Source organism: Microcaecilia unicolor, chromosome 9 (genome assembly GCF_901765095.1).
Source record: "Microcaecilia unicolor chromosome 9, aMicUni1.1, whole genome shotgun sequence".
Taxonomy (NCBI): Eukaryota; Metazoa; Chordata; class Amphibia; order Gymnophiona; family Siphonopidae; genus Microcaecilia; species Microcaecilia unicolor.
Window position 1 is genome coordinate 117,603,328 of NC_044039.1, and position 15,482 is coordinate 117,618,809.

At 42.3% G+C, this 15,482-nt stretch overlaps 1 protein-coding gene across 5 annotated transcripts in view; it reads right to left on the minus strand.

The window, feature by feature from the left end:
• Positions 1-15,482, minus strand: part of LOC115477350 (glutamate carboxypeptidase 2-like) — a 378,970-nt gene that overhangs the window by 154,337 nt on the left and 209,151 nt on the right. For all 5 annotated transcript variants that reach the window (XM_030214175.1, XM_030214174.1, XM_030214177.1 and 2 more), the window contains one exon: positions 14,631-14,721. In XM_030214175.1, coding sequence (XP_030070035.1) covers positions 14,631-14,721 — 91 coding nt within the window. The remainder of the gene's footprint in view (positions 1-14,630; positions 14,722-15,482) is intronic.

Sequence of the window (15,482 nt, forward strand, 5' to 3'; positions counted from 1 at the left end):
GTCTGAGCTGACATTAAATTTCTGACGGTAAATGGTTCGTTGCAGTCGTCGGTATGGTTAGTGCATTCTGAATTGACCACATTTCAATGGTAGTTTCTCGTTTGCATTCCGTTTTCGTTAGCTGCTAGCCTTGTCGGAAAATGTCCTTTAATGCATGCTACGGTTTAAAATTTCCTCGTTAAAGGGTCGTTAAAGTTTTGTGCATCTGGGCCTCAATCATTAGACATGTAGATAGCTGAGTAACTGGTGGATATGTGGATCGCCTGGTGATTAGCCTGCCTGGTGTGAAGGTTGTGGACCTCATGTGTCACCTATACAGGATTTTATATAGTGCTACGGAGGATCCGGCTGTCATGGTACATGTGGGTACCAATGACATAGGAAAGGGAGATTCTGGAACTTGGGCACCAGCATTTACATCAGTTTTCAGTAGGCACCTAAAGTTAAGCACGGGAACTGGCACTAAGCATTATTCTATAAAGGGAACACACCTTTTATAGAATCATGCTTAGCACTGATTTTATTTTTTCAGTAACAAAATTTGAGCACTATTGATAAAATTTCCCCCTTTTAGTTGTGGTTATTGCACATAAGCAGGGCAGTGCATGACCACTTCAAGTGTTTGTGGTAATTTCCCTTTTCATGGCTGCTAAATGATGTCATATTTTTTAAAGAATTTGTATCTAGGGGGTATGGCATGAGTGAGGAATGGGTGTGGAAGTGTTAGCCAGCTAGCATGTTATGATTAACACACACTAACTGAATAACTTAGGGGTCCATTTATTATGCTACGGTAAAAACTGGCCTGTGGTAATATGGGTGTGTGTTTTGGGCATGTGCTTGGCCAATTTTTACAGTGGCTGGGAAAAAGGGCTTTTTTTTTAAAGTGCCTGGAAATGGGCGTGTGCTGAAATTAAAACTAGCGCATGCCTATTTATGGCATGAGACCTTCCTGCCACCCCATTGACCTAACAGTAAGGGCTCATGCACTACCCACACTGTGGCCATGCAGCATGTTCCAACTGCTGATTATCCTAGGGAACACCCCCGCGGTAGAAAATAGAAAATTATTTTCTACCGTGGCATTCCGCGCACGCCAAACTCAGAATTACTACCAGGTGCACGCGCTAGCCCGGCGGTAGTGCTGATTTGGCACATGCTACCCATGCATTAGCCCTCCCATGCCTTAGCAAAAGGGCCCCTTGTAAATTTTTCACAAGTAGTATGTGCTAATGAGAACATTGATGCACAATGTGCAAAAAAAAATTGAAAATATGCTGAAAAAAGTGCTGCGTTGAATCTGGGCTTAGCTTGTGCTAAAAATCCTATGTTAAAATATATCGAGCCCAGATTCAGTTGCACTTCAGTTATGCGGCAGTGGGCATTAGTAACTCCAGCCTTCAATCTCTCCCATATTTGACTACCTCTGCCCTTTCCTCTTCCTTTCCCCTTTAATACCAAATCATGTTTGTTGTACTGAAGTACTTTTCTCTTTTGTGTCGGGTGGGGGGGGGGGGGGGGGGGAATGTTTCATACATCTGACCCTAAAGGCTTCTGTTAAAGTAGCTAATTAGTTGACCTTGCTGTTGCTTTTTAATGGAAGTAATTCCCCAAGCAATTTGTAGCTATCATTCCTAGGTTATTAACAATGAAGACTAAACAATTTAGTGCTGTTTATAATAGAGAAAATTCTAGGAAATGATTCTGATACCTCCTTCCATTATAGCCTTTTGGCTATTTTGAGCAAGTCATCTTTTCTTCTTATGCCTCTGTTTACTTAATTGTACTTGGGAAATAACATCATTTGACCTCTATGGCTTTGGAGGCAATTTTATGAAAATTCATGCAAAAAGAAAAACCAGTCTGTAATTAAGTAAATGTACCACTCTCCCTCTCTATTTTATTGGGGATTACTAAACTGATGTGAGATCCCTCCTTCAAAGCCACTGAGGGGAGGGAGGGAGCTAAGATTGTCAGAAGCCCAGCCCCAAGGGGAGCATTTATGAGAAAATGCCGAGGAAAATCTTTCTGGTTATTGAATGACAGTAGGGGAGGAGTTTACAGTTAATAAAAGTTGTTGTTGTACAGGGTACATGGTCTTTTATTGCCTCTACTCCCACCAAGACCTGTGTGGAGAGGGGGTGTCCTGGATGGGTTCAATAAACTACGGCTAAGGGGAGGTTTCTGCCAGTATATACATTAACCATGACGTGGAGTACTCCTCTAGGTGGGAAGCAGGGGAACCCATTCTGGGAGATGGAACAGGGAAGGAGTCTGTTTGGCGCCAAAGGCAGTAGCCCTGAGAGGTACTCTATTGGGAGAACAGTGGACAGACAGGGAGGTCTGGTACATAGTGGAGGTCACTTGCTGCACCAGTACTGCAGGCCTATAGCCTTAGATTGCTCACCCAAAAAGGATGGGTTATTGACTGAAGGAGTTGTAAATATGTACATACCATAGGATTTACAAATGGACTATTGAATTTACATCAAAGGCTTGAGCCAGCACTTAACCTCATTTTGAATAAGTTATCTAGTTGGATACAAATTGACTTGTTGGATGCCTAAAGAACGGTTTGCTTCCAGAATAAATTTGAAGTCTGGATGAACTGTTGCAGATTTTAAGTAAATTTTTTTCAGTTAACTATATTTAAATGGTGCACCTCAAAAGACGACACTAGAATAGCTGAGGCTGCTCCTTCTTTGTTTTCTGAATTTAGCCTCAACTATTTGACAGCACAAGAAGAAATGCATATTATTATTATTTAGTGTATAAACTAGTTATAATCTGATGATCTGTCCACAGCATTCATGCATTAGCAAAGGGACACATTAAAAAGCTATCAGTATATTAATGGAGATATTTGGAAAGAAATAAGATTACTTGGTATATTCGACTCATTTTCCTGGTTTTGATTGCATTATTATTTAATCACCTTTTCAGGCAAGATATTTATTATGAGCTTCTGAGAATAAAACATTTTCAACTGCATATGTATTGGTCATAAACAGCCAGTCTTTCAAGAAGAAAAACAGGTGTACCTGGACAATATCACAGTCACGGAGTCTAAACTTTATTTTAAATTAAAGTAGCAGAACTACATTCCTCAAATGTCTGCCTCACTTTTTAGCCCATTTCATGTTTGTCTTTTTTCTATGTCACCTTTTTGTACAAAGATACTGTTTGTGTTTTTATATTGTTACATTTTGTGCTTTATCTTTCATCATCTATGTTGAGCAGAGATCAAACCCTGTAACTAAAACCAGTTCTTCATATTTTATTTAACTGTACATATAATTTGTTTTCAATTTAGTCACTTTATCCCAATGACGTTCTCCTATATATCTCATCTGCATTTACCCCCTAGGTATTATATCAAGATGACATTATGATCATCATATCTGTTATTTGATTATTCTAATGTGTGCTTATGAAGGTGTTTCATTTGTATTATGCTGACATCATGTTTACTGAAAAGAAGAACCAAAAAGGATCCCATGCGGAACGTAACAAAACAAATGACAGTGGGAAAGGGGGGATGGCTTGAGCAGAACCAGGCACACAGGTTGGTCATAAACAACTAAAACACCTTATTTCTTGTACTTGCAATGACATGGAACACTCAACACAGCACCGTGTTTCGGCACGGAGTGCCTGCCTCAGGGGTCAGAAAATGTAACTGTCGCGTTCTCGAGGGCCTTGGCAACTGTCAGGTCCTCAAGGCAGCACTGGGAATTGTGAGCCCTTGGGTAATCGCGGAGGGTCAAAAAATGATTCACAGAAAAAAATTGGGTTGATATAGGGATCTGACCACAAATTAAGAACTACCTCCGGATGGTTCTTGAGGAACTCGGACATGGGCGGTAAGCCCCGCTGGACGGATGATCTTGCCAGACTCATGGCCTTCGCATTCTGTCGCGTTCTCGAGGGCCTTGGCAACTGTCAGGTCCTCAAGGCAGCACTGGGAATTGTGAGCCCTTGGGCCCCTGCCGTGGAGGCAGGCAAGACCGTCTTGGAACTGGACGTCCGGAAGGACCGGACCGGAACTCTGGACTGGAAGTAGGCAACTGAACCGGCAGAACAGGAACCGCTTCACCTGTACTTAGCCACCTTTCCGCTAGAGTTGAGCTCTAGCGTGCGGGCGGCCGACAAGACTTGTAGGGCAAGGCCGGAACTGAAGATCCAGAGGACCCACCTCGGGTCTAGGAAACACAGGGGAACAATACTAGACTGCACTAAGCGCTGCACGCAGCCGCTAAGCCAGGCACACCAGACAGACTAGACAGACAGAAGCTTATCAGGAGCAGGGACTAAAGCAGACATGCAAGCAAGGAAGAAGGGGAGACTGGGAATGCCCCCTGGGCAAACCCATTAGCTAGGTCGAGGCAGGTAACAGGATAAATCCCCCAGAAGATACACGCTAGCTAGACAGATACAGGAATCAGGATAAATAAGCAGGGATCCGGATAAGCACACAGGATATACAAGCAAGGCACAAGGTAGACACATGGGACAGAAGGTAGCTAGGCAGAGCGGGAAACCGGATAACACCAGCTAGCCAAAACCAGGACTCAGGATGAACAAGCAGGGACCAGGATGTGCACACAGGATATACAAGGTTCAGGATGTGCACACAGAATATACAAGCAGGGAGTAGGGCAGGCTGCCAACACAGATGGGGAAACCCGGACTGAGCTGCAGAGGCTACCTCCACAGCGAAGGCAGAAAGACTAGCAGCCAGGATGTGCACACAGGATATACAAGGTTCAGGATGTGCACACAGAATATACAAGCAGGGAGTAGGGCAGGCTGCAAACACAGACGGGGAAACCAGGGCTGAACAGCAGGCTCTAAACACAGACTAAAGGCAGAAGGCTAGCAGCCAGGATGTGCACACAGGATATACAAGGTTCAGGATGTGCACACAGAATATACAAGCAGGGAGTAGGGCCGGCTGTAAACATAGACGGGGAAACCAGGGCTGAACAGCAGGCTCTAAACACAGACTAAAGGTAGAAGGCTAGCAGCCCACGCAGAAGGGCAAGCAGCCCACAGGTACTGGGAACCGAAGGGCACTAGCCCACACAGAAGGGCAAGAAGCCCACAGGTACTAAGCAGAAGGGCAAGCCCACACAGAAAGGCAAGAAGCCCACAGGTACCAGACAGAAGGGCAAGCCCACACAGAAGACAGGCTTAGAAGCAGCGCAGCAACACACTAACTAACCTGTCAGCCTCGGGGCATGACACCAGACAATGACACCATGCGAAGGCCCTGACTGCAAGCACAGGCCTTCCTTATAAAGGAACTTACTGATGAGTCACCACCAGCAGGACAGAAGCAGGAAGTTCCTTGCCTCCAAACAGAGGCTTGACACACAGAGGAAGTGAGCCCACAGGAAGGACAAGCAGGAGCCATCTTGGATACTGGCAAAGAGGAGGCGGCAGCCATCTTGGAAGAGGCATAGCCCACACAGGTGAGGTCCAGTAAGGCAATCAGCACACAGAGCCAGAGAGAAACTAAGACAGAGACAGACACAGAGACAAGCAGAAGCCAGCACAGCCACTGACTCCCAGAAACAGGGTAAGTCTGAGGGTGGTCACGGCCACAGACGTGACAGTAACACGTCCAGGAACAGTGTTTGAATATAGCCCTAAAAATTGTGTCTATACTGCAGTTTATCACAGGTGCATCACATTCATAAAGGTCTTTTTAAAGACCAATCATTGATTATTAAAGTGATTATTCTTTAAAAAGCTATTTTTAGCACTATATTCAAACACTGGATGCATGACATTTTCTGACCCCTGACCATACAAATACTACAGTTTTATTATGGGAATTTTACTGTGGGATAAGAATAATATTTGAGTTCTGGCCAGAGTAATACAGTGCAATCCGCTTAAGTGCAAGGGTCTGGGACCAAAGAAATACATGCAGTTAACTGGAGCGTGCACTTAACCGTTGTGACCCAAAGAAGCTTGACATCTGATAAACATATGTACAGTACTGTTTATTATACGTACAGTATACAGTCTCCGTTAACTGATGTTAGGCTTACTTGAAGTAATCAGTTATAATCCTCTGTACACTATTGTGTCTGTGAGTTCCATAGACTACATCTGCCAGACAGTAAAAACTTTCATAGCACTGACATCCAGTGGCCTTCATATATGCCCTCATGGTGTTGAGACTCTTCATGGCTCTTACAAAAGTGATAGGAGATTGTTGAATTTTGTCAGCATTTGCCCTCGCTTTTCATTTCACCATCAGATGTTGCCTGCATACAGGCATATATCTTGACATCAGTACTGTCACCAGCTGTTTGTAGATTATAATCAACAGCTATAGAATGATAAAACTCCTCTTCATTAATACCAGCTGGTCATATATTACAAAAGAACTAAATAACTCTCAATAAAAAAAACTGTTCCATAACCACTAAATCATCTTTTCACTTCCATAGTCAAGGTAGAGAGTCCCTTTTACCCTTAGGGTGAGTGGTTCTGTAAACAATGCTTTGGTCCTCTTTTCTAGTCAGTGCTATAAGAGATCTCACTTTTCTAGTTCGTGCTATAAGAGATCTCACTTTTCTAGTTCATCTCCTTTCCTTCTCCTATGAGATGGAATGAAAAACACCTATGCTCTTCATTAAAGATTAGGGAAAACTCCATATGCAAATTAGTTCAGGTTCCTGCATTTACTTCTCTCCTAACTCTCCACACTTGTTTCCTTGCAGGTTTTTTTTTTTTTAAACAAAGTCATTCAAGTTTTGTTTAAAAGAAAACTCTGTTCTTTTCCCCAATGTTTACTACAGTTCAAAGTCTTAAAAAAAAAAACCCTTTATGAAACAAGCCTTCTCACTCTTTTCTACAAATGGGTGGCAGCAAGCACTCACACAACAATCTTATAAAACAGCCTCTCTTTTTAATAACACGTGACATTACTCTCCTCTGATCAAGAAACGACATCAAAGATTCTCTACCCTAGAATTCTAGAAAAATAATTATAAACAACTATTTTTCCATCAATCTAAGAAATAAGTCCAACTTCCTTTACTGAACATGTGATTAAACTCTGGAATTCATTGCCAGAGAATGTGGTAAACGCACATTTGTTTCCTGGCAGGCAGTGGCGTACCAAGGGGGGGGGGGCGGTCCGCCCTGGGTGCACGCCGCTGGGGGGGTGCCGCGCGCCGGTCAGCTTCGTTCGTTTCCATGCTCCCTCTGCCCCGGAACAGAAAGTAACCTGTTCCGGGGCAGAGGGAGCATGGAAACAAACAAAGCTGACTGGCCTGCGGCACCCCCCCCAGTGGCGTGCACCCGGGGAGGGGGGGGTTCTTTCGCCGGGGTGGGGGGCTGTCCTTTCGCGGGGGGGGGGGGGCGCTGCACCCGGGGGGCGGGCGCATCGGGGATCCGTCCCGGGTGTCAGCCCCCCTAGGAACGCCACTGCTGGCAGGTTTTGTTTGTTTTTTTAACAAAGTCATTCAAGTTTTGTTTGAAACAAAACTCGTGTGTCCAATGTTTACTACAATTCACAGTCTTTAAAAAAAACCCATGATAGAGCAAGCCTTCTCAGTCTTTTCTTCAAATGGGTGGCAGCAAGCGCTCACACAACAATCTTATAAAACCGCCTCTCTTTTTAATAGCACTTGTGATATTACTCCCCACTGATCAGGAAATGACATCCAGGATTCTCTACCCTAGAATTCCAGAGAGATAATTATAACCAGCTACTTTTCCTTCAATCTAAGATAGCTGTCCGTTTTCTACTATTAACAGGAGGTAAGAGAGAATGAGAAACATTTCCCCACAGAACAGAAATATCAAAAGAAGTCACACTAGAAAGTCTTTTTCCTTTAGAGTGAGTGGTTCTCAGTCTTCTCTACAAATGGTTAGCTGCAAGTGCTAACATAACAGATTTTAATAAACAGCTTCTATCAAAAGGTACTAGTGGTAACCAAAATACAACATCTACATATAGAACTAGCAACAACTACTTTCCTACCTTTCTAAGAAATAGGTAACCTTCATAGAAAGTATTCACTAACTACTAAAACTGTCTTTCACTCCCAAAGTCAAGATAGACAGTCCCTTTCACCTTTAGGGTAAGTGGTTCTCTAAACAATGCTTTGGTCTTCTTTTCTAGTCAGTGATAAAAGGTCTCTTACTTTTCTAGTTCATCTCCTTTCCTTCTTCTCATGAGAAGGAAAGAAAAACATCTATGCCCATCATTAGGGAAAAACCATATGCAAATTAGTTCAGGTTCCTGCATTCTCTTCTCTGCCTCCCCACCTGGGTCAGACTAACTCCACACTTATTTCCTTTTTTTTTTTTTTTTTTTTTACAAAACCATTCAAGTTTTGTTTGAAACAAAACTCTTGTGCCTGTTTACTACAGTTCACAGCCTTAGGAAAAAAAAATTATGGAGCAAAATTTCTCACTCTTTTTTACAAAAGGGTAGTAGCAAGTACTAAAACACCAATTTTTAATAAACAGTTTCTCTCTAAAAGCCCTTGCAAAAGTATTAAACCCCCCCCCCCCCCCATGCTGCTTCGGGTCCTGCAGTCCATTCGATTTGAGAAACTTCACTATCCTCCTCCTCTTTAGAAGCATTTCCAGAGGGCAATGAAAATCATGTGAGTGGATTATATGCTGAATGAGACTAGTGTAGCTCACCCACATAATATTTTTGCTGCTTATAATTCCATAACACCCGTCCGTACCTTCCACATTATCCCCTTACTACACATATTGCTCACCCTCAATGATTAAACAGAAAGAACAAAGAATATGCATGAAACAAGAAAGGCCCAAATAAGCTTGCCAAAGTGTTATCCAAAATATTAAATATCAAGATCATTCAACAAAACAGTTTGAACTCTCATAGTTACAGTAATCAAAAAGGCATCCAAGACTTTAAGAAATCTCTTCTTTGCAGTCTGAGGGGGGGAGTACTTTTTACCCAAAGACTCTAGGGTGGGAGCAAGGGCTACATAAGTACCCTTATCATTGGATGGTGCCCTTAAATCTTTGGGACGCTGAGAAGGAAAAAGGTAGGTTTATGCCTTGGTGGAGGGGCAGGGGAGAAGTTCCTATTAGGGAGTACCTGCCCCAATGAACAGGAAGTTCTAAAGGATTCAAGGGAAATGTAGTCTCTGGTGAGAAGGAGGATACTCAATCAGAGGAAGCTAGGCAGTGGGGCACAGTTTTTAAACATTCCTTCCTTAGATTGAAGGAGAAGAGACAGGAGCTTCCAAAAGACTCTGAAAGCAAGCAATGGAACTGGGAGAGCCAAAAGGAAATGGATATCGAGAATTAAGAACCTGGAGAGTGAGTGAATCTAAATAATATACAGGATAAATTTAAAGTAGTATTTTTTTTTTTTGGGGGGGGAGGCATTTGCTTATGTGAGGCAAGCAGACAGTGGCCTTCCTCCTTTTCTTTACTAGAAAAAGTCCTATAAAGAGATAAACCCGAAACTTGTTTTTGGATAATAGTGGGATGCAGGAATGCATAAATAAATTAATTAATAATTGTGTTTTATTTTGTTGCCTCACCTAGCGAGTTTGTTTCGACTTAAAGAGAAGCCCTTTTTTGATCTCTAAAGGGAAAGTAAATGGACATTTGAAACCCATGAAAGAACAAGAAACAAGGTCCTGTTTTGTTAGAATGTAGACTAAACTAAACTAAAAGAGAAAGCCAATAAGACTGGCAATTTTTTTCTTTTTCCCTTTCCTTTTTTTGTGGGTTTTTGAATCTAATTTACATATGATTGGACTGCTGGGAAATACTAGGTTAATTTGCATATGCAAAGCTTGCTAGTAAATTGTTCCCAAACAGATCGAAGGTAAAGGAAAAATATATTACAGGCTAAGTTGTACAAAGAGGAAGCCTGTATGACTGACGTTTGGGGCGTTAACTGTGGGAGGATCAACTGTGTACTCAATTTGTCTCACCCTGACTGGACATTGACCTGGGAAGAGAGACCCATTACACCACTGGCTTAAAAATTGAACTGTATATTTATTTTAAGATAACCTGCTTGAATTTTATGGATCTTATTTGGAAAATCTAATACAACTTTTAGTGTTTCTAATTATCAGGCCACGCTTCAGAAATTTCCAAAGGATAAATTTAGATACTTCAATGGAAAACATAAGATATGGGTTTATCTGGAAACCGAATTCTTGTTTAGAGTTGCCAAATACCATTGTATATTCTTTTTCGAAAGGCACTTAAATATGTTTTCAAGCTAACATTTGTATTCTACTTTTGGGCTAAATTATAGGACCTGTTTTGTTTTTTATTTATTGTGTAAAGTTTTGCAAATTCATTCTAATGTGAAGCTGTTCTTTTATACAATCCACCATGCATCCTAATGGTTACAGGCGGAAGACAATACTACACTACAATACAGTGTGACTTGTTAACAAGGATCTCCACACTAATTCAAACTGTGGTAGAAGTTTCTCCTGATCCCTTTTCAGAGGTTGTTGAAAGCTACAGCTGGTCTGGGCAGCATAATACAATGTCTGAAAGGAGGGGTGGGACTAGAGTATAAGGAGTCTGGGGAAGGTGAACTTCTAGCTGAAGAGATAGACATGGTACTGCACTGTTCCTCATGACATTGAGCAACATGGTTCCATTTTAATTTCATCATTCTGTTCCTTGTTTATATGCTTTCCAAAAAAAAATGGAATATTGGAAAAAATTACGTAAAAAGGATTGATATCCATCTATAGGTAGAATAACTGCAAAAAAGGGACAATTCACTAAGGGAATCTTTTACTAAAGCTTAGTGTAAGCTAAATTCTGTGTCCCCTATTTTCTACCTATACAATGGGGCTTATTTTCAAAGCACTTACAATGTTCCATAGTAACCTATGAAACTTTGTAAATCTAAGGGCCCTGTTTACTAAGCCGCGCTGTAGGTGCGCAAACTTTTTAGCACATGCTAAAAATTAGCGTGCGCTAATGCTAGAAACACCATCACAACACAACAAATACAAACCCGCAACTATAACTACCCCAGGACACACACTCCCTATCTCAGAAAGCTTAAAAATACTCGGTGTCACACTCGATCGGAGCCTCACACTAGAGAACCAAGTAAATACGGTAATAAAGAAAATGTTCCGTGCAATGTGGAAACTCAAATGAATAAAACCTTTCTTCCTGAGGGAAACTTTTCGAAACCTAATACAATCAATGGTCCTAAGCCACGCAGATTACTGCAACGGAATCTACGCAGGATGCAAAGCACAACTCACAAAAAAACTCCAGACTACCCAAAATACAGCAGCCAGACTGATATATGGCAAAACACGATTCGAAAGCACCAAACCCCTACGAGAAAAACTGCACTGGCTCCCAATCAAACAAAGGACCATCTTCAAAATCTGCACCTTGGTACAAAAACTCATCTACGGTGTAGTACCAGGTTACATGATAGACCTAATAGATCTACCAACAGAAACAGAATCAAATCATCAAGATCATACCTAAACCTACATTATCCAATCTGTAAAAGACTAAAATACAAAACAACCTACGCATCCAACTTCTCCTTCATAAGCGCACAACTATGGAACGGACTCCCAAGTACAGTGAGAACAATCCATGACCACCTAAATTTCAGAAAATCACTTAAGACTCACCTATTCAAAAAGGCCTATCCCAATGATCCAACATAAAATCCCAGCACCCAGCGACACAACATAATTAATGATCGTACTGGACAATTTATAATCTTCACCTCTTTTGACCCCTTGATACCTGATCCAAACCTACCTCATCTGTTCACAACATAACTTTGTATCTGTTACCAACCGAACTGGCAACAGCCTATACGGTACCATGTAAGCCACATTGAGCCTGCAAATAGGTGGGAAAATGTGGGGTATAAATGTAACAAATAAATAAAATAAATAATAATGGTTGCCTCTATCATTAGCACACACTAATTTTTAGCGTGCATTTAAATGTTAATGCGTCTACAGCGCAGCTTAGTAAACAGGGTCCCTAAGTGCTTTGAAAATATGCCTCTTAGTGCCTTGGTTCTGTGTCACCTTAATGAGGTGTCCAGTTATAAAATTGTCCTATGTATCTAAATTAGTCTGGTGGGATGAAGATGAAATTAAGTTAGTCTAAATTTGTTTGGTGACTGTTATTTCTGCATGCCTATAGGAAAAATGCATAGGGCCCTGTTTACTAAGCTGCGCTGTAGGTGCACTTACCTTTTAGCATACGCTAATGATGGAGACACCCATTATATTTCTATTTAAGCACGAGATTAAACCAGGTGAATTTAAGCTTGATTTGAGGGGCTTTGGGGTTTTTTAATTTAAAAAATATATAAACAGATTTTCCTCATTCTGGCATTCTCTGTGTTTGTGAATAATTAGTGAAATCTGGAGAAAGTAGAATATGAATGTTAGTTTACAAATACTCATGAGTGGGAGGCACTGTCCAAGCTCCAAGTATGTGCTTTCTTTCCTCTCCTGGCTTTCTCATTCTCATGTGGGGGTTATATCTGATCACCCTTCACAATATAGTACTGCTGTAGAAGCATGGCATTATCCATGAAGCTCATTCTGTACATAGACTGTAAGTCTTATACAGTATGTTTTTTTCTAGTGAAAAAGGTACCGGTATTCAAATGCCAGGCCACCCTTTGGGATGGGGTGATCAGTGAGGGACCTACCCCAAAATAGCCAAGCCCCCTGCAACCAGTCATAGAATCTATGCCAAGGCAGAAATGGTGTGTAGAGCCTGAGCTATTTCATTAAAACTTGGGGACCATGGGTTAATTTTAGCAGACAATGGAAAAGGTGCCAGTACTCAGTACCCCCAAGTTCCCTCTCAAAAAAAAAGCCCTGGTCCTATAAAAGCAACAGGTAGTCATGAATTGCCATGACATCAACAGAATTACTGCAGCTCATGGGTGGACATGACATGTAAGTATTGGGCTAGATATTCAGCCAGTGGTGATCAGCATTTTTTGGCTGCCACTGGCCTTATGCCCAGATATTCATTGACAGGCCATGTCTAGGCACCAGCATTGAGTATCTGAGCATATGCAGTCGGTTAAAACGTATGCAGTTAAGTGCAATGTTCAGCACTTACCCACATAAAGTTAGGACTGTGTTTTATGGGGTCCTATTTACACAATTACCTTATGTGGTTAAGTGTTGAATGTCAGCAGTTAACCGCATAAGTTCCATCTCCGCCACCAGACACAGCAAAATGGCCAGTTTTGGCTTAGGCACTAACCAGCCGACTTTCAATGTGATTTAAACAGGCAGATGCCTCTCCTGCCTGTTTAAATCGCTTCCTGCCACCTAAGTGGGGATATTCAGCAGCACTTAACTTGAGAGTGCTGGTAAATATCCCCACAGATTGCCCAACAAAAAAGTAAGCAGGTCAGGGGCAACATTGGGGAGCAGCCAGGGGTTATGGAGGAGCCGGCACCCACATAGCTAAGTGACTTAATTTAGGACAGTTCAAGAGCTGTCCTAAATTAATCTGCTTAGCTATGCAGGTCCCAGCACTGAATATCAGCCAGGACCTGAATAACAATCTGATGCCTCTAAAATCCCTCCGATTCCCTTCCTGGCCATACCAATAGATCCCCATCCCTCCTATCCTCTCCCGCCAACATGCCAGAATGAAAGTCCTCCTGCCGCCCCAGAACGAACCCCTCCCTACCCCCAACCGCACCAGGTCAAGGTAGGCCCTCCCTGGGCCTACCTCATGTCCCTGATAGTTCGCAGGGGTCATTGGAGGCAGGAGCGAGTCCCCCTCACTCCTCCCTCTTGTGGTAGGCCTCTGCATAATGACTGCCACAAACTCTTACAGCAGCTCGAGGTACTTTGTGTAGTACTGCAAGATGCAATGAGAGGTCATGGCAGCTATTTGGCAGAGGCTTGCCACAAGGAGCAGGAACAACTGGAACTCGTCCCTGTCCCCAGTGATCCCCATGGACCACCAAGGACATAAGGTTGGCCAGGGGGATTGGGAATGGACTCATTCTGAGGGGTGCAGGAGTACTTTCAGTCTGGTGGGCTGGGGAGAGGTGGTAGGAAGGACAGGGTGCTATTTGGGGGGCCAGGAAGAGGATCAGGGGGACTTTATAGGCACCAGATTGCTATGTGGGTTCTAGATGTTATTCAGCTGAGGCCGCATAACTGTCCTATGTGGACTCAACTGAATATTTGCCAGGACCCACATAGATTCCGGTAGCCAGCCCACCCACATAAAGCTCCATGGCCTGGCACTGAATATTGAGGGCCACTCTAGCAGGAACAGTCAGAGTTTTAAAAGAACACTGACCACCACCGACTAAATATCGGGGGTTAACTGGGAATATTCAGCAGCATATTTGGTTAAATGCTATTAAATATACCTGGTTAGCACCAGTCAAGCGATTTAAACGTCCAGGAGCTGTTTCTAGCCATTTAAATTGCTTTGACTATTGACCCCATTAATAACATTACGGAACAGTGATGAGGCAGTTTAAACTCATTTTTTAAAAAGATTTCTGAATGTGTCTGAAATATAACAGAAATAGTCTAGCAAAATGGTGAGCTCAAGTTACTGAATGTATAAAACTGAAAAACAAAAACACTTACTTCATCAAAGGTGTATCTTATGTCTAATGACGTGATACCCAGATTCTGCAGGAAGGGGGCATAATCACTCCCAGATCCCAGCTGTCCAATGCTGCATGAAACAGAGTGCTCTGGTTAAAACTCTTCCCATCATTAACATTCAGCTGGGTAGCTCGATACTTCACTGACTAGGAATTCCATAGGACAAATATGTCCTATTCAAGGTTTAGATGCAGCTGGCATTACAGGCCATGGTAAAGTCTGAGAGATGAATACGCTGTATTTGCCGGATTGAAAAAGAGGCACTGGGTGTCTTGCAGCAATAGAGTCAAGAAACACCAAAGCAGACACTGTAAAGTCCAAACAGTCTTTTTATTCAAACAATCCCAACATGTCCACGTTTCGCCAAATAGGCTGCATCAGGGGTAAAACATGTACAACTAACCAGGAACAGACAAGACTTAGCCCTGTAAGTAAAACTGAGCATCCAACGATGACTTCAGCAGTTTTCCTGATCACAGATGGCAGAGCAACAGCTTCATACGTCTGGTTAGTTGTTGTAGATGTTTAACCCCTGATGCAGCCAATTTGGCAAAATATGGCCACGTTGGGATGGTTTGAATAAAGACTCTTTGGACTTTACAGTGTCTGCTTTGGTGTTTCTTATACTATATTGTTTAACATTGCAGAGATCTTGTGGTTAAGGTGAAAAAAGACAGTACTCAGTTCTCAGCCTGCCCATTAGAAAGTTATAGTATGGTTTGCCACAGCAGGTGCTATATTCTACCTTGGGTGACTTCAGAGAAATTTTCATAAAACTGTTTATGTTTCTTCTACAGCAGCTATAATAGAATTCTAGAGTAACCTAATAAA